The sequence below is a fragment of the Melanostigma gelatinosum genome (genome assembly GCF_949748355.1).
Source record: "Melanostigma gelatinosum genome assembly, chromosome: 12".
In the NCBI taxonomy this organism is placed as follows: Eukaryota; Metazoa; Chordata; class Actinopteri; order Perciformes; family Zoarcidae; genus Melanostigma; species Melanostigma gelatinosum.
The window spans coordinates 22,302,387-22,320,056 of record NC_136645.1 but is presented as its reverse complement, the minus strand read 5'-3'; the positions used below and the strand labels follow the sequence as shown (position 1 = coordinate 22,320,056).

The 17,670-nt window shown below is 47.9% G+C and overlaps 1 protein-coding gene across 1 annotated transcript in view; it reads left to right on the top strand.

Annotated features, from left to right (window-relative positions):
- Window positions 1-285: 285 nt before the first annotated feature.
- Window positions 286-17,670, top strand: part of thada (THADA armadillo repeat containing) — a 97,022-nt gene continuing 79,637 nt past the window's right edge. The window contains exons 1-22 of the mRNA XM_079280654.1: window positions 286-329; window positions 833-926; window positions 1,063-1,172; window positions 1,994-2,124; window positions 2,590-2,738; window positions 2,864-2,896; window positions 2,976-3,024; window positions 3,167-3,360; window positions 3,564-3,658; window positions 3,767-3,990; window positions 4,129-4,856; window positions 5,034-5,188; window positions 5,273-5,428; window positions 6,216-6,323; window positions 6,827-6,950; window positions 7,477-7,622; window positions 7,877-8,105; window positions 8,192-8,327; window positions 8,454-8,590; window positions 8,952-9,095; window positions 9,660-9,799; window positions 16,213-16,322. Of these exons, the coding sequence (XP_079136780.1) occupies window positions 845-926; window positions 1,063-1,172; window positions 1,994-2,124; window positions 2,590-2,738; window positions 2,864-2,896; window positions 2,976-3,024; window positions 3,167-3,360; window positions 3,564-3,658; window positions 3,767-3,990; window positions 4,129-4,856; window positions 5,034-5,188; window positions 5,273-5,428; window positions 6,216-6,323; window positions 6,827-6,950; window positions 7,477-7,622; window positions 7,877-8,105; window positions 8,192-8,327; window positions 8,454-8,590; window positions 8,952-9,095; window positions 9,660-9,799; window positions 16,213-16,322 (3,380 nt within the window). The 5' untranslated portion in view covers window positions 286-329; window positions 833-844. The remainder of the gene's footprint in view (window positions 330-832; window positions 927-1,062; window positions 1,173-1,993; window positions 2,125-2,589; window positions 2,739-2,863; window positions 2,897-2,975; window positions 3,025-3,166; window positions 3,361-3,563; window positions 3,659-3,766; window positions 3,991-4,128; window positions 4,857-5,033; window positions 5,189-5,272; window positions 5,429-6,215; window positions 6,324-6,826; window positions 6,951-7,476; window positions 7,623-7,876; window positions 8,106-8,191; window positions 8,328-8,453; window positions 8,591-8,951; window positions 9,096-9,659; window positions 9,800-16,212; window positions 16,323-17,670) is intronic.

Below are 17,670 nucleotides of genomic sequence, written 5' to 3'. Positions count from 1 at the left end.
GGCTTCATAATTCAGAGCTTTACAACATTCATTTCCTTTGTAGAAGTGGTTTAACCACATGGTTCGCAAAACATAATGTATTTTAAACAACATGAAATTAAATAAAGCATAAATATAAAGTAACAATAACAATATAAATAAATATAACAAAAAGTAGATATAAATTGCATTTTATGTTGTTATTGGGCATGATGTTTAAAATTTGTTTTATTCTGAAAACGAAATACCGGAAATGTGAGGTTTTTGATCCTCGCGCTTGACACGAATTACAGCTAACGATACCAGCCGAAACAGAAGAGCTGCAAGTGTGAACCTCATGCTGAATTGAGGTGAATGCTGGCTACTTTTATGAAACTTTAAACTTGTATGTAGCTGTTCCAGCTCTTTGTAAGCGCTGCGTCGGTTTACTGTGTCAGACAGTGTTTGCCATTTGTGTTTTGCCTTTTAATAATGGACGCAGAGACGGCTAACTTAGCTAACAGTTGTACTAGCAGCGGTAACGTTACTTTTAGCCAAAGTAAAGAAAAATACAACGCATGCAGTAACCGTTAGTTTACAGGCGTGAGTTTCTGTGTCTGTGTGAGAGTAAAACAGACAGACAGGGTTAAGGTGCGACATGTTTGAAGAAAACTAATTTGTAAATGCAACATGATTCATTTTGGGACTGTTATTGAGGTGACGATGCATCATTCTGCTCATTTTTGAGCGTTACTGTAGTTCATCCTGTGGTTTGTATTCTCTATAACGTAGAAGGTATTTGTAAATTAGAATTATTGTTTTAGATAAACGCTGAAATGGGAATGAATGAACTGTTGCTGCGCCTCACACACAGGGACAGATAGTCATGGTGGTGAAGAAGAAGAAGAAGACGACAGCCAAAGTGGAGGCTGTGGTTCTGGATGAGGAGAAACTACACAAGCTGATAGGTACTGTGACCAAGCTGCTGTGGTTGATAACAAGAAAGTATTTCATCCAGCCTGTAATCCTTTAACCAATGGGACAAAATCCAATATATATGTATATATGTGTGTTTAATGTCTAGCACTGTGTGATCTTTCCCAGCGTCCCTCTCTGTGGATGGAGGAGAGGATGGAGTCAGGCAGGTGGCCCAGACCCTGCAGACCTGCTTGGAGCTGTCGGAGCCCGTGCAGCAGATCCAGCTGGTTAAAAAGGTTGGTTGAGAGCAATGCATTTTTCTGTATGAGGCCATATTACACGAACGTCTCGACTGACCCCTAAAACTATCAGGAGCTGCGGGAACAAGATGTCATTTAAAAACCAAACACCTCTTCTCGACATGCAGGGATTGTGTTGGCTTTATAGACAATATAAATGTGCGATGGTTTGTCCTCCTTCGACAATTGTAGAATGGAATGCTGGTGCATTTTTCTGTGTGAGGCCATATTACACAAACTTCTCGACTGACACCTAAAACTATCAGGAGCTGCGGGAACAAGATGTCCTTCCTGTCAACCTGCAGCTTGTTTGGTGAAAGAGCTTTTAACGTTTTTGCACTCTCAACTTGGCGTCAGCTACAGAGACACCTTAAACGACATTATATTAAAAGTAATGAAGGATTGAGGACTTTATGAACACTGAGTGTGCGTGTCCTGTTGCAGGACGACACTGCACATTCGTAGGTTGATGTAATTTGCTGTTTTGTTTAAAGTCTGTCTCTTGTCTCTTTTCTGTTGTTTTTAGCTGTTTTATTGTTAAGTCTGTTATTTGTGAAACTTGTATGCTGCTGAAAAGAAAATAGATTTTGAACCTCAATGAGAGTATCTGGGAGAAATAACGGTTAAATTAACATATATATTTAAAAACAAAGACGATCAAAAACGTGTAACACCAAGTTCAGTGCATGTCTACTAAATATATATATATATATATATATATATATATATATATATATTATCTCTTCATTGTTTAACTAACTATGTGGATGGAATGCTACCACTCAGTATGTGACCGTTGTGTGTCCACTCTGCACCAGGCAGGGTCCCAGCTGGAGGCGCTGAGCGAAGAGGAGCCCGATGGAGCTCTTCTACAGGCCTGTCTGCACGCCCTGTCCCTGGTCTACACCTCCCTGCAGGCCAAGAACCCGCTGCGACGAGCCATCGCCAGGTACACGGCCGACTCTTCGAGTCGATGAGGTGGGAGACGATGAGAGGACCAGTTTAGCGGCGTGGATTTTATTCTGCCAAACTGTCATTGCCTCTGAATTGCTCTCAGACCAAAACTTAAGGGTCCTCAACGTATTATATTCAGGACCTTCAAACTCTGCCAGTTAAAGGGACAGTGTGTAGGCTTTGGCGGCATCTAGCTGTGCATTCGCAGATAGCAACAAACTCCTCTGCTCACTCCTCCTTGAGCTGCCGGGTGCGAAGCCGTGGTAACGCCGTTCTCCTCTTTCTGGGCTTCTGTAGAAACATGGACCCGCTCCCTATGTAGATTTGACCTGTCACTAAAACACAACGATTCTTAGTTTCAGCTGATTCTACACGAATGAAAAGATAGTTATGAATATTATATTCCATTTCTGCTACTGGCCCCCTGATCAGTACACCGTCTCCGTCTTGCTTTCCTCAGCGCCTTGTCTTCAGCACCAGCCTGGCTGCAGGAGCAGGCTGTAAGCAGTTTGTCCGCCTGCTTGTCCGACTGTCTGTCCGACCCGGCTTCAGAGCGGTGCCCACACATCGTGGACACCATCGCTGCCTGTCTGGATGGCTTCACTCTCGGTGAGTGGCTGTGTGTCTGTTAGCTCTTGCTGCAGACTTCTTCTGCTTTTCATCACTACAGTTATCAAAGAAATCTGACTTCTTATTGTAGAATAACCACTTTTCCAAAATGTCCTTTTCTCCAGGAGAGAGATGCATCAACAAGCTTCTGCCTGAAGGTAAATATCCTGCTGACTTGTTTAGAAACAAAACGTTAGTTAGTAAAGCTTCTCATTGCCTCTGTTCTCCTCCATGTAGTGTTGCAGTTCCTTCACAAGGGGCTGAGTGGATACCTGCACCAGAACAGGTATAGTAGCTGTACTCCATATCTGCCCGTTGGTATCTCCTTTGTCCTTTTATTTACACATTTAATTGTGTCTCAGTACGACGCATTGTAAGTGAATTTCAATTCGTTGTGTCCGTGTGTCTCTGTCGCCCCCTGCTGTTAGCGGCCTGACGGGCCGGCACATTGCCCAGGCCCAGCTGATGCATTCCTGCCTGGCCGCGGTGAAGGCGTCGGTGCTGGTGATCCAGAGGTCCCAGGGGACGATCGGCGCCGGCCTGCGGGCCGAACAGAACCGCTGCAGGCTGGAGGACACGCTGAGCAGCCTGCTGGGCTGCTACACACACATCCTCACCGACGGTATTTTTGACTGATTCTGTTCACAAACAATACATCTGTCATAACAGCTTCATAGGAGCAGGTGGAGTCATGAACTTCCCAAACAGCTCCGGGGCTTTGAATGAGGGCCATGTGTATTTGTAAATAGGACACCAATATCTACGCACGCACACACACTTCCCTCTCACTTCTTTCCTCCGCTGTTTGTTTGTTCCTGTTCCTAGAGGAGTTCGTCCAGTCAGTCCAGAGCACAGCCGGCCTGGCCGTAGTGTTGTTGATCAGGTCCGTCATGGGTTGTGGAGACGAAGTTGCCTCTGTGGTGAGTCGAGGATTAAGAAGTCTGGAGTTTTTACGTTACGCATGCATGCATTTGTGAGAATATTTCCGTGACTCTTGAAATGTTCTCGGTCTCGTCTTCGTGCATCAGGTGTGTAGTTTGCTGCGTAGCTCGGCGCCGGGTTTGGACTCGGCCCCTCTGTGGCTAAAGCCTCGCTGTGAGGGTCTGTGCGCCAGCGGCCGCCCGCCGGGCGTCTCCCTGTACCTGTGTCATGGGGCTCTGGCCATGCTGAGCTGGAAGGGAGCTCTCCCGGGGCCACAGTGGGAGCGGTTGCTGCTGCTGGTTCCGAACACGCTGCTGGATCTTGATGTCAGGTAGAACTGCTTAACTGATCCCAATTCAGTTCTTACTGCTCTGGGTTGTAAGCCTTTCATCATCGAAGAGGTTTCACTGTCATTTCAAAACAAAGTAAGTGATTCATAATCAAGTCTGTTTTTTCTTGTCGTCTGCAGTATAAAGGAGTCCAGTACGGCCATGGTGGTGGCTCGGGTGCTGACCCTGTGGAGCAGCGCTGCCCTGGACTGCCTGCAGGCGGGGGGGCAGCCCTGCCCTCCCCGCCTCCAACAGTCCCTCAGCGGAGGCTCGGAGCTGCAGCGGCAGCTGCTGGAGCACATCTACTCCCACTGGGAGCACCCGCTGGACGGAGTCCGCCACCAGACCCGCTCCCTGTTCCGCAACCTCCTCCTCCTCCACCAGCACGCCAACCCCTCCGTCTCCGACCCGGCCGAGGACCCCTACGTCGCGGAGCTCACCCGGAGCCTGCTGGGGCTGGAGTGGCACATGCGGGGGAAATACGGCTCCTTGGGCTGCCTCGTGGAGCTCTACGGGGCGGGCCACCTGCTCCACATCCGGCCCGAGCTGCCCTCGTGCCTCGTGGGCCTGATGGGCGACCAGACCCTGGCCCCTTATGCCAGCGACCTCCTGGAGAGGCTGTTCGTGAGCCACAAGGCGCAGCTGGCCAGTGAGGCGTGCGCGGCGGACGAGACGGCCACGCGGGACTGGATGGAGCGCTGGCACCAGACGTGGGTCACCCCCCTGCTGCAGGTGCTGTGCCGCGCCAGGCTGGACCAGACCACGTACATCCTGGACTATTTCCTGCCCAAGCTGCTGCGCTGCAGCCCCTCCAGTCTGGCGCACATGGTGCAGGCCTTGCAGGACACAACGCCGCCCTGCAGCCAAGGTGAAGGCACAAACACGCATTTACATCTCTCTTCCCTTCTGGTTATTCTCATGATATATCAGCTGCTCTTTAATGTCTCTCAAACTTCACAAAGCATTCTGTTGTTGGAAGACATATTTCACGGACATGACAGAATTTACTACCGCTCTATGAATGTTATTCTTCTGTCCTCGTTAGGTCCTTCGGGCAGCAGAGGAGCGCTGGGCGCCCTCATGACGTGCCTGCGGGCAGCGAGGGCCCAGGGTGTCGTTCCCTCCTCAAAGGAGGGTCTGTGGGGAGGACTGGTGCCCCTCTCTCTGCTCCAACAAGCACTGGTACACAAACACGATCAAGTGAGTGGCCTCAGGTGGTGTTTACAGAATTAAGAAGTGCTTTTATGTTTTCAAAAAATTCCGTGTGGCATGTCTACCTGCCAGGTGAGGATGGACGCTCTGGGGCTGGTGTGCGAGAGCCACCGCAGCACTGAAGCCGTGACCTCCCAGGAAATGGACCTGATCCGCCACTTCCTGCCACCCAATCTCAACAGCCAGGCGCCCGGCGTCAGACAGCAGACAGTCAGCCTGCTGAAGAAGGTCAGACGCCTTTTGGTGTTTACAAAATGTTTTTATGCATATAATAAAATAGAGAACCGCAAGGCATTCATTCTAGTTTTTTTACATTTATTTTTATGGATTTAATTTTCTCACTGAATTTGAAACGTTAAGCTGGTAAGAGTCAGCTTGTTTGCCCCGCAGCAGTTCATACAGAGATTGGAACTAATTATCTTTGCCAGGCGTATGCCTGTGGGGAGATCATGCGGCCGTGTGTGTGTTTGTGTCTGTCTGTCTGTCCGCCCACGGCTTATCTCGCATACTGCTCACATTCAGCCTGATATTCTTATGAGCTCATTTATGACCACAAAAAAACCCTCAAGGACCTCTCTGGTTTTATTGACGTCTGACTTCTTACTTCACTTCATCGACTGTTAAGGGCCGCAAGTGATCAACAACTGCTTTAGTAGCAAAAGGCATTTTGGGTAATCGGCTCGGTAACAAGCAAACCTCACCTGCGTATTATCTTTCGATATATTCCTGACATGTTATGATCTTCTAAAGTAATGAGATGAATGAAATCCCTGTTTTTGTTATTTTGGGCGGGCGGGACAATTGAGTGATATTTGACTCTTCTTTGTCTTGGAGGGGTGAGGGAGACGCACCTGGTGGAGATCTACGCTCTGCTGAGTGCACTTTTCCAGTTAGATTTTTCAAAGGAATCTGCAGTGCTAAAAACCCTACAAGGAGAAACCAATGAGACAATTTAATGATTGAATCAAAAAGTCTCACTCAATGGAGGTTGACATCCTCTTCCTCCTCCGTGCAGCTGCTTTGTAGAATGAAGGACAGCGCCCTGCTGCTGCAGAAGAGACTGATCCAGGAGAGGGAGCAGGAGCAGAGAGACGGAGACCAGCACACTCTGCATCTGTACAAGGTACACACACACACACACACACACTGCATCTGTACACACACTGCATCTGTACAAGGTACACACACACACACTGCATCTGTACACACACTGCATCTGTACAAGGTACACACACACACACTCTGCATCTGTACAAGGTACACACACACACACACTGCATCTGTACACACACACACACACACACACTGCATCTGTACAAGGTACACACACACTGCATCTGTACAAGGTACACACACACACTGCATCTGTACAAGTTACACACACTGCATCTGTACAAGGTACACACACACACTACATCGCAACAACGCAGAGTTCCACCTGAGTCCTTTTGGTTTATAGAAGTGTGTGTGTGTGTGTGTGTGTGTGTGTGTGTGTGTGTGTGTGTGTGTGTGTGTGTGTGTGTGTGTGTGTGTGTGTGTGTGTGTGTGTGTGTGTGTGTGTGTGTGTGTGTGTGTGTGTGTGTGTGTGTGTGTGTGTGTGTGTGTGTGTGTGTGTGTGAGATGTAGGAGTTCCTGCGCTGGTTGTGTGTGAGGCTGCTGGAGGTTTTGCTTCCCGGATCGTCTTTCTCCAAATGCCTCACGGCCCTCCACCTGCTGTGTCTACTGGGCGAGCTCTTCACCTTCAGCACTGGTACAGCAAATCCAAGATGGTGCTAAAGTAGTAAACACTATTTGATGCTGTCACCGAAAAAGCAGCTGAATCATTTCAGCATTTTAAAATCTGATGGTAAATTCTGCATGAAGTCGTTACATTGCATAAAGCTCTGTACACTTGCCTTTAGGAGATCACCGGTTCTGTTTATTTTCTACTACCAATACTCTTCTGGCTGTCATCATATGGAGAGCAACTTTTAAACACAATAGCAGACACTTAAAATGTGTCTTACTGGTCCAACAATATGCACAGCACATATACATGTTACTGCAGTTCACAAAGAGCTCAGGACATGGTGTTTAGTGCAGTACCACATAGCTAGTACGGTCCTAGTTTGCAGTTCAATGCTTTACTGAAGGACAGCTCAGTGACGAGCTGCCTGAACACAGCAGCCCCCCCGGCGCTGGCCAGACTCTCGACTTCGATGCCAACCTGGCTCTCCAGCTGGCTCGGCGTACGCTCTCTGCGATTCTTCACCTCTCCCTCTCTGCGCTCTCCTCAGGGCCCGATGTGTTGGCCCTCGGCGAGGCCGTGGCCTCCGCCCACGCTCAGAACGTCCTCTACTGCGTTGCCAGCAACTTCCTGGAAGTCAAACAGCTGGCCTCCACGTTACTACGGCAACTCCCGCCGCCAGCTGTGGGACTGCAGGTTAATATTCAAAATGTGATTCTTTACGTGTGGCATCTTTTTAGTGTTGTTTGATACCGCTGACATTGTTTTCTTTCGGTTGCTGTTTTTGGTCGTATTCTTTCAGATTATTTCATAATGAAGACGTTCTTCTGCATAAAAGTGTCGTTTACATTTCTGTCCTATGAATGAACTTGTATCTGGATCCACATCTCAGTCCGTGGCGTGTGTTCTAAGTTGTTTTGCTGATCTCGGCTCGACCTCTGTGGCGTTAGGTCCCGGAGAGGACGCGCCGCGTCCTTCAGGCGGCTCTGGACCTCAGCACCAGCACCAAGCCCTTCGACAGCGTCACGGCAGCCCACCTCCTCCACCTGCTGCTCCACCAGCCGGACCTGGGCCTGGCCCTGCTGCACTGCGCTCAGGAGCAGGGCCTCGAGTTCCGGCCTCCCTCTTTACCGACCCAGCCGGCCGACGCGGTCGTCTTGGAGCTCAACACGCTGGCTGGTGAGATCCGGACGCATAGCCTCAATAAGCGTTGGTGTCTGTGTTGGCCCTGAGTGGAATGGATAAAACGGTTCTTGTCTCCTCAGTGGTTCAGTTCTTGCTGCGCTGTCTGCAGTCGGAGGTGTCGAGGTCCGAGGCGTCTCTGTTGCAGGCGGCCGCATCCTATCCCCTCTACGGCAGAGCCCACTGCATCACTGCCGTCCTGCAGCATCTGAACACTGAGTGAGCTCATGAACGCACACACGCTTCTACTTCCATTTGGATCCACTGCTTCTGCTGTTGGCGCAGACTTAAAGAGCAAAATCGGCCATAACCGTAGTTATAGACGTGCTGGATCTCTGTGTTTAGGAGTTTGAGTCAGACGGAGCAGTGGAGGCGTGTGGTGTCCGAGCTGGTCGCTGTGTGCTACAGGATGTCTGATGTGGTCTCCCCTGTGGTGCAGAGCTCCTCCCCCGATGGACTCATCCCCATGGATACGGACTCAGGTAATCAGATTCAGACCTTAGATCAGGAGTGAGGGGGGGGCACAAGAGAAACCCAGATTGCTGTTGTGGGCCAAAAAGATATTGTTGGTCAAAATGTAGTGGTTTGTCTTCGACCTGTCCGGCTGAACCATCGTTCTGGCCGTATAACGACCAGGTCTGCCTTATGTTACGCTGCACGCGCTCAATGGGCCTCATGCAAGAACACTGTTTATTCCAGACAGTGAAAGAGAAAGGGGATTAGGAGACTGATATGGAAACTAAACACTAAAATAGATAGAAATATATTCCAGTGAAGGGGGTGGACCTCCCATGAGGAGATGTTAGTAACTTGACGTGTTGCTTCTTGGGTGTGTTTGGACAGAGACTACCGCAGGTCTGCAGAGGATCCTGCAGGAGATCCAGCCCAGAGACACCAACGACTTCTTCACGAGCGCCAGAGAGCTGGACACGGCACACTATGATCACACACAGACCCGGACCACACACACACCGTCACTGAACACAGGCGAGTCAGAGGTCACTGTGCTGATGGCCTTCAGCATTACACAGGATCGCTTTCCATGGCTATCCTGTGTAACAAAATCCATTATCAGTTTCTATCATCAGTTCTATCTTTTTTATTCTTCACGTGTGATTGAAGTGGATTCAGTTGGTGAAGCAGAATGCAGTAGTTGATGCTCATGAGTGCAGTTGCAGTGATGTCCTGGTGGGGGAGGTGTTTGACCTTATTTTTGGGTGGTATATTTATTCAGCGCACAGTTCAATATTTCTAGTAATCTAATTAAATGATTATATATTTTACTGTAACTTTATAGTGATAAAGAGAACCAAACATCTCTGTGCAATGTGTGTGTTCTACATGTATGTGTGACCCAACACAAGCATAGCAGGGACGTGATGAGGACGAAGCTTTAACGTGGCGCATGACATAATAAGACAAATACATCTTTACATTATTAGGTAATAAAGCCAAAAGTGATCAAACTTATTCTGTGTAGCTCTCTGCATGTGTGTCACTGTGCTTGTGCGTGCGTGTGTGTGTGTGTGTGTGTGTGTGTGTTGGCTCCAGGCGGTGAGGGCTACAGGGTGACGGCCCAGATGGTGCTGGTGTGCTGCTGGCGGAGCATGAAGGAAGTGGCCATGCTGCTGGGACAGCTGTGTCAGAGCCTGCCTCTGCACACGCAGTCCGGACTCATCACGGAGGAGCAGGTGAGATCCTCACCAGCCAAACGCTCTGGTTCTCTGGCTACCTCGGCCCAACGCGAGGCTCATTTGAACCCAATTTACAGAACATCTGAAGAAGAAAATGCGACTCTACGTTTCCCTCCACTGCAGCCATGTGAGTGGTAGAAGTTGAGCGCTGCTGTTGGGAGCCGTTATATCGGTGCAGAAGAAGCTGTCAGTGCCACAGTGAACCCTGGCCTCATGCTACTTCACATCATAATAATCTCAATAAATTCCGATTTTAAATGTAGAGGAAAGTGAGCGCTGGTAGTTGGTATTGGGAGAGAAAAAACGTCAGGCTGATGCATTTGTATGTGTCATGAATTGCATCGGATCCTGATCCTGAGCTCGGTGTCTGCTGCTCTGCACATGTGCCCGAGGGCCCTTCAAACATCTGCTTCCCCTTCTCAGCTCTGTCTTGTCACTATTCTCACCGCTTTGAAGTCACACGTTGGGAACGCTCTGGTTAACGAGGCCAACCAAACTGTAACAGCTGAGCTGTGGTGGTGTGCTGCTGAGAACCCAAGTCGGCCCCCCCACCTCGATCACATCGGGGATTTGCGATCGCTTGCAATGCCGATTAGACGATCTAAAAACATACAACTTCCCGACTGTAACTAGTCTGTCTCAGTCCGCTGAGATCTAGGAAAGCTATTTACTTCCGCAAACACGAACCAAGTATTCCTTTTAAAGAGGTCTCATTCATTTCACTGTATGTGTGTGTACATACTGTAGCGGGGGCCTGATGTGTGTGTGTGTGTGTGTGTGTGTGTGTGTGTGTGTGCGCGTGTGTCTGTGTGTGTGTTTGTGACACCATGCTGGGAGGCTCCTCAATTAGCATCCGCCCTCGTTAGCGCAGCACTTTCATTTGAGGCCCGAGCCCGCTGGTTTAACGGCTGCGACGCCCCTCCCTTTCCACCGCATTCTTTCCAAATCACTTCCACCAGCAGCAGGAAAACACTGAGCGCTTCAAACAGCACACACACACACACACACACACACACACACACACACACACACACACACACACACACACACACACACACAGACTCACACAGGAATAGTTGTCTGAGCGGTTCAGCATGTGAACCTCCATAATAACAAGGGTACCAGACATGGGCTGTGTTTGTCTGCGTAGGGGGTACAGGGCGTGTGTGTGTTTGCCTGTCGAGCGAGTATTTACCAACCTGAGAGGGAAAGTAGGAAGTATCTCACTGTGCTATGTGCTGAACGTGTTTTTTTTTTGTCAGGAATGTGTGCATCAGTCCGTTTATTGTACTGTTATGTTTTGGAAAATGGCTTTAATTATTGGGCCATTTATTGGGCGTTCATTATTCCCACAGCCAGTTTAAAACCAGTACGTCTCATGTGTTCACAGAACGTGGCGATTACAAAAAGCCACAATGTGAAGCACAATGATGTAAACAGAGAGAATAGAGCTGGAACGAGTGGTTTAATAACCACAGATAAAGTCCCTGCACACGAACTTCTCTTTGTAGAAGATAAGAATATTATTTTGAACTCATTCTTAAATGAAGTATTTCATCTTAAAAGCTTTCTGTTGTGTAATTTATTCTTTCGTCCTTATTTTACTTGAAATGAGAGAAGAACATTTATTTGTTGTTGGATTATGTATTTTAATTCACCCGGTTGAATTTGAAATCTGACAATAAATATTGTTGAGATATGATTCAATTGAGCTTGAAATTTGATTTGACAGTCAGTTGTTGACTACATACAGATAGATATGGCACGAAATCATAGCGCAAGTTATTATTGTATGTTATTGTAAGTTACTGTGATCTTCCAGAGCTTTGCGTGAGGACATTCTCTCTCGCTGAAGTTTAATTTAATCTGTGGTAATATAGCAAAAGGGGAGAAGTTCAACTTTTTAGGAAACGCACTTGTATATCATCTAGATGAGAAGGTTCATCTTACGCTCATGTCTGTAAGGTAAATGTAAAGCTGCAGCTGCTCAGCGTAGCTTGTTTATTTGTGAGTGTTCGAGGTGCTGGTGGGCAGAAAGCCAGGCTAGCTGTCTCCTGTTTTTGTATTAAGCTAAGCTAAGCTGCTTGTGCTAGCCTCGTATGTAAATGGTAACTGGACTGTACTTGTACAGAGCTTTTCTAGTCCTCCGACCAGTCAAAGCGCGTTAACGCTACATGTCATCACTCACCCATTCATATCACGCCACATCAACCAGCCAGAACTGTGGTCTTCACATCACTATCGAGCCATACCATGGTAACCACGGCGATGGGCCTCATTACATAAACGATGATTTCATAAACTCTTCTGAGGAAACGCCGACCTCCTGTCCTCTCTTTACCGCATCCCTTCTTCTTTTGTTTTTGTGTGTGTGTGTGTGTGTGTGTGTGTGGGGTGATTCCAGTAGTGTTTGGAAAGTTGGGTCTGGCGAAGTCTTTGCGGACGCAGTCTCTCTGCCCTACCACAGTGATTACATGCATGAGCAAACGTGTGTGTGTGTGTGTGTGTGTGAGTGACCAAAACACCTTTCCAAAATGTATGCGAGCTCAACACCTCCCGCGGTCCTCAGCAATACCCTGTGTTACATCCTTGGTAGCCTGGCAACACTGCAGATGTTTCTGTCACTGGGTGGTGCCATGGCAACGGCAACAGTTGTGGATGGGCGTCAATGGTCAATTCTGAATTTCTGTCTTTATTTCGTGACCGTACTTTTCATCAGTTACCGCGATGCTTTTGGCAGTATATTTGTGAATTGTGAAGGAAGACGGAACGATGAGGATTGATTGTAACGGAGGAAAGAGAAGCAGGTCGACATCCTGAACGGGACGGACCACCAGAGTGGCCGGTCAGCTGGAGTTGGACAGTTCGGGTTGTTTATTTGGCGTAGCCTCGGTCTCACAGAGGAGACGGACCGCTTGAAGGGAGAAACACACACACATTCTTCTGTGACCACAATAAGAAGGCTTTGTCCCACATCGCTCTGTTTGCTCTCTAGTGCACAATATTCACTTCACGCCCTTTTATTCTCATTTGTATGAAGTTATATTACCGCCAAAGATTCCCAAAGTCGACAAAATCCTGAACTCTTCCTTTTGCTAAAAATCTCCTGCCAAAGAAACCGCAAAGTGATGAAGATTTAGGTGTCTTACATCTCATTTTACTGCTCACCAGAGAATGACTTTTTCCGCAACGTTGCAGTTTCATAATACAATGACTGTAGTTACATGTAATAGTACATGTCAACAATATTACATAGTCCAACAACTACAACTGGACTAGAGCAGCTGAGAATGACATTTGTTTGTTGTGTAATAACAAAAGATGTGAATCCTAGCTGTCTATTGTTGGTACCGTTTCTACAACCAGAGCTTCACCATGTTCTCCTGCACATTGCAGCAACAACATCATCAGAGTGCTGTCTAACCCTCGGCCGTCAGGGGAAGAAGTCTGCTATTTGGGTCACCGTCACGCCCCCCCCCCCCCCCCCCCCCGAGACATACATATAATTAGACTTGGGGAAACTTCTCTCTCTCCGCACATGGAAGCTTTTTCTGGGAAACGGGCACGTTCGCAACAGGAAGTTGACGTCTAAATAAAGTCCCCCCCCCCACATCTCACCCTCCAGGAAGCTCGCTCGGCCCTTTTCGTAACCAGTTACACAGCCGGGGGAACCTCAGGGAGGGACGCTTTAAATAAGCGAAGCCGCTACCGCAGCGGTCTGGGCCCCGGCAGCCACGGGGCCATCTAACAAGTGACTGTCGCTGCCATTTTTACCCCGGTGAGGTCAGGCCCTGTCCTGGGAGTCCACTCTGGCCACCGATGTGATAAGTCACTGGGGCTTGGCACCGCTGTGGTTTACTCGGTCCACTTCAGGTCTGCAGGGTCAGACGAGTTTATTGTCCAGTCATGAGGCCCAAAACAAAAAACAGGCTGCATAAGCCCTACATTTATGTTGCGTATATTCTTTTTACACATTTTTACACGTTTGTTTTTGTTCTGTTTCAGCACATTCTCCTGCTGTGTTCCTCTCATGAACTCGTCTCCGTGCATCTTTCGTGACATCAGCCGTCGTCTGCGGCCTGCGTCCGTGTTAGTTTAGATGTTGTGTCTAACCCCACATCCCCTCAGGGGCTGTTTGGATTTCTTTTCTCCCTGTACGAAGTGTTTCTTTTTTTTTTTGCATCAGAGCCCCCGCCCCCCTCCCTCCCAGTGCCCTCCATGCCACCCCTGACTAAGCCGAGGCCCGGGCCGCCTCTGCGGTGGCGGGACCGCCACAGCCTAAATGACAGGGCACCGAAAGCTCCCCGTCCGCCTCGCCCTGCCGCCTCACCTGCAACACACTCACCAGTTTACACACTGCCACGGCACTCAGTTGTGTGTGTGTGTGTGTGTATAGTTAGAATAATGTCGCTAACACTATTACTAACTGGGTGGTTTTACTGACGGTGGCCATTATGCGGATGTCGCAGCATCCTTATTTGAGCACACTTGTCACGCCACCAACATGCCGCTCTCACGCTCCACATGCCCGACGCTCACTGGCTGAAAGCTGAAGTGGTGTCTCTAAAAACAAGAGCGTGGCCAGTGTTGCAGCTTCACTTCTCTTGCCAAATAGAGAAAAGGCCACAGTGGGACTGGATGACGCAGTTCGTCTCCGAGTCGTTTACACACCCCTACTGCTTTGCTTTTAGTTGGAATCTTTTTTAAGAGACAATGAACCGCTTTCTGTTGAAATGACGACGCTGCTTTGTGCCAGCATGTTTATCACCATGAAGTGGAGGTGGGAGGGTGCCATTGTTTTGGCTTTGCATTAAGTTTGCTGCATGTATTTGGATGGAGTCGCTTGACTTTCCAAAATGAATCGCACACGAAGTACAAAGAGGGTTTCATTTAGATCTTGGTGCGTCCCTCTTTTTGTTCGTGGTAACGGTGAAGAATTCTTACTCAACGAGTGGTGTTGAGGATTTAAACCGTTAACTTGTAAAGTATCCACAGTCGTCTCTGTGCTCGTCACCCAATCAGTGGCCTGCCTTTTTTTCTCGTATCGGCTCAGCTCAGTTGGAACGTCGATGGAGGCGGTGCCGAGACTGGAGGGGTTCTGTTGGTACGATCCATAACTTCTTCCAATGGAAATGCCAAAATAACCATTTTAGTGTGTAACAAACTAAACTGGACTGCTCGGTGGAAACGCTCCTAAAGAGAGAGTCGGATACGTTATACGAATAAATTAACAGTTGTCAATTCATGATACTTACCTACTTATGCTAATATACAATGTTGTTACGAATAGATGATGAATAAATAATTCTATGAGATTATTAAAAGGCTTCAAAAAGACCTTTTGATCTCTGATCATTATCAGGATCAGAGCTCCTGTCCTTTCTTCTTCTGATGTCTACATTGAATGGCCAGGTCACCTGATAGTCATTGAAACACGATATAACAGCACAGTCACCGCTTTGATTCTGACCTGGAGCTGCTGTGTCTTACCCCACCTGCCTGCTGTGGGTTTTGCACTGTTGGTCAAACAGAACTTCAAAGTCATTTGAAGACATCGCCCTGGGCTGTGGGAAAATGACATTATGTAGACTAAATCACAGATCAGTAATCAATGAATGAAAAGATAAGTTATCGATGTTGAAAGTAATCAGTTGCAGCCTAATTATATAGTCCATAAAGCCTCGAGCTAAATCTTTGGTACTAGAACTCTGAAGGCTTTATATTAACCATAGACTGCATACGAAGTGGACGTAGTCGTGACGTCACCCATTGGTCTGTGGACTGATGTTATGAAGCCTCGAGTTCGGCGATTTGGCCGTCGCCATCTTGGATTACGGCCGTCTTCATCTTGGCTTTTTGCAAGCGATGAACGGAAATGACCATATTTGGACTGCGGAGGAGGGACTTAGAGACGCTGTATACGGCTCTGGTAGAGGCATCCTCCCGTCAATCACAAGGTTGCCCCGCCCTAAAGCACACTCTGCTTTATGTACTATTTGACTGTAAATGGACCATCATTTACTAAATTAACATCATGTTGTGTTGAGGAACACTTGAAACTAGAGATTGAGACCATAAACTCATGTTCATAATATTTACTGAGGTAATAAATCAAGTGAGAAGTACCGGTGGTCATTTTCTCATATACTTCTATACAACCATACTTCTTTTTGCAACCAGAGGAGTCGCCCCCTGATGGCCAGTGGAGAGATTGCAAGTTAAAATTTCACCGACTGTAACTGATTCCATCAGTTTCTGCTGGAGGCTGAAGCAGGAGGCTTTAATGTCATGCATACATAACACACTTACACCCCCCCCCCCACACACACACGTTCAGGCACCTAGACAGCAGTGTTACTCTTGTTCCAGTTCATTTGCTGATCCCCCCCCCGTCTCTCTCTGTGTTCCAGGTGGAGGGGGTGGGCCTGTACTTCCGTCAGCAGCTCCTGCAGTCCCGTCACCGTGGCGCCTTTGAACTGGCTTATGTGGGCTTTGTACGCCTCACCGACATGCTCTGCAGGTGTGTATTTTATATGTGTGTGTGTGTGTGTTCGGGGGCAAAGGGCTGAAAGGTAATACTGCTGAATAGCCGAGGGCATTAGCTCCCATCATGACACGGAGTGTCATGTGTGCCTTGTAATTAGCAAGCAGGCGAGTCCTCTCAGCATCACTCCTCAGGTATAATGTGTTTAATTACATCAAGACTTAATAATTGGTGTCGTTCCTCATCTGGAGCCTTCTGGACGGCAAACAGACGACATGAGGAAAAATGAACCTGCTGATCAAAGAGACAATGCCATTCACCCATTCACACCCATTCATACACTGATGACAGGGGCTACCATGCAAGGTGCCACCTGCCCATCAGGACCAACTAACATTCACACACTGTGTGTAGGCACAGCTACGGGAGCAACTTGGGGTTACGTGTTTTGCTCAAGGACACGTCGGCATGGACTAGCGGAGTCGGGGATCGAACCGCCGATCCTCTGATTGAAGGACGGCCCTGCTCAAATGTGCTTATTCTCTGTCTTTCTGAGGGTGAGATGAGAAGATTGATTTCATTCTCATTTCTCCGCTTGGTGCAGAGACACTGAGCATAAAGACTGGAGGTCGGGGGGGGGGAGGCTCGGCTGGTTGTCCAAAGTGAATAAATACACTTCCCGACAACTCCAAAGATCACTAAGCAACACACGCTATCTTATTTGGTCGAATCGGAAATGTAGAAATCATAATTTGTGATTTTAGGAGTTACATGTTGGGACTATTTCTTGACAAAACAACAGGTTATCCGCCTGCATAGCACCTCCGCTCAGTGTCTTCAGCTGCAGTGCGGGTTGCCAGATATCTCACGAACATACCTGCACACAAAAGCTGTTCGCCATGGAAAAGTTCCGCCACATAACTTGTAATGTTGTCGTCTCTGGTAGTTCGATGAGAAGATTGATATCAACCTCTGCATGCTAATTATGAAGCTGCAGCTGCTAGGTTAGCACAAAGACTGTAAACAGCAACCCTGTATCTATGACAACTTACAACATGTCATTTTCTTTTGGTGTCTAGTTTTTTTTTCCCAATTTGGACGGAGCCTGTTTCCCCTTGTTTTCAGTCTTTGTGCTCCTGAAGAGGCTAAGCTAAGCTAGCCGGCTGCTGGCTGTAGCTTCATATTTGTTGTACAGACATTAGGGTTGATGTTGATAATCTCTTCAGAATCTTGGGAAGAAAGCAAATTGTTGAACTATTCCTTTAACTGCCAGTTATTTTATAACGGGGATAACATCTTTCCATTTTAAGACATCAGCCTAATTATGTCGGTATTTAAAATGATTGCGGTGAGATTTATTGTGTTGTTTGTGGGAGCAGGTAAT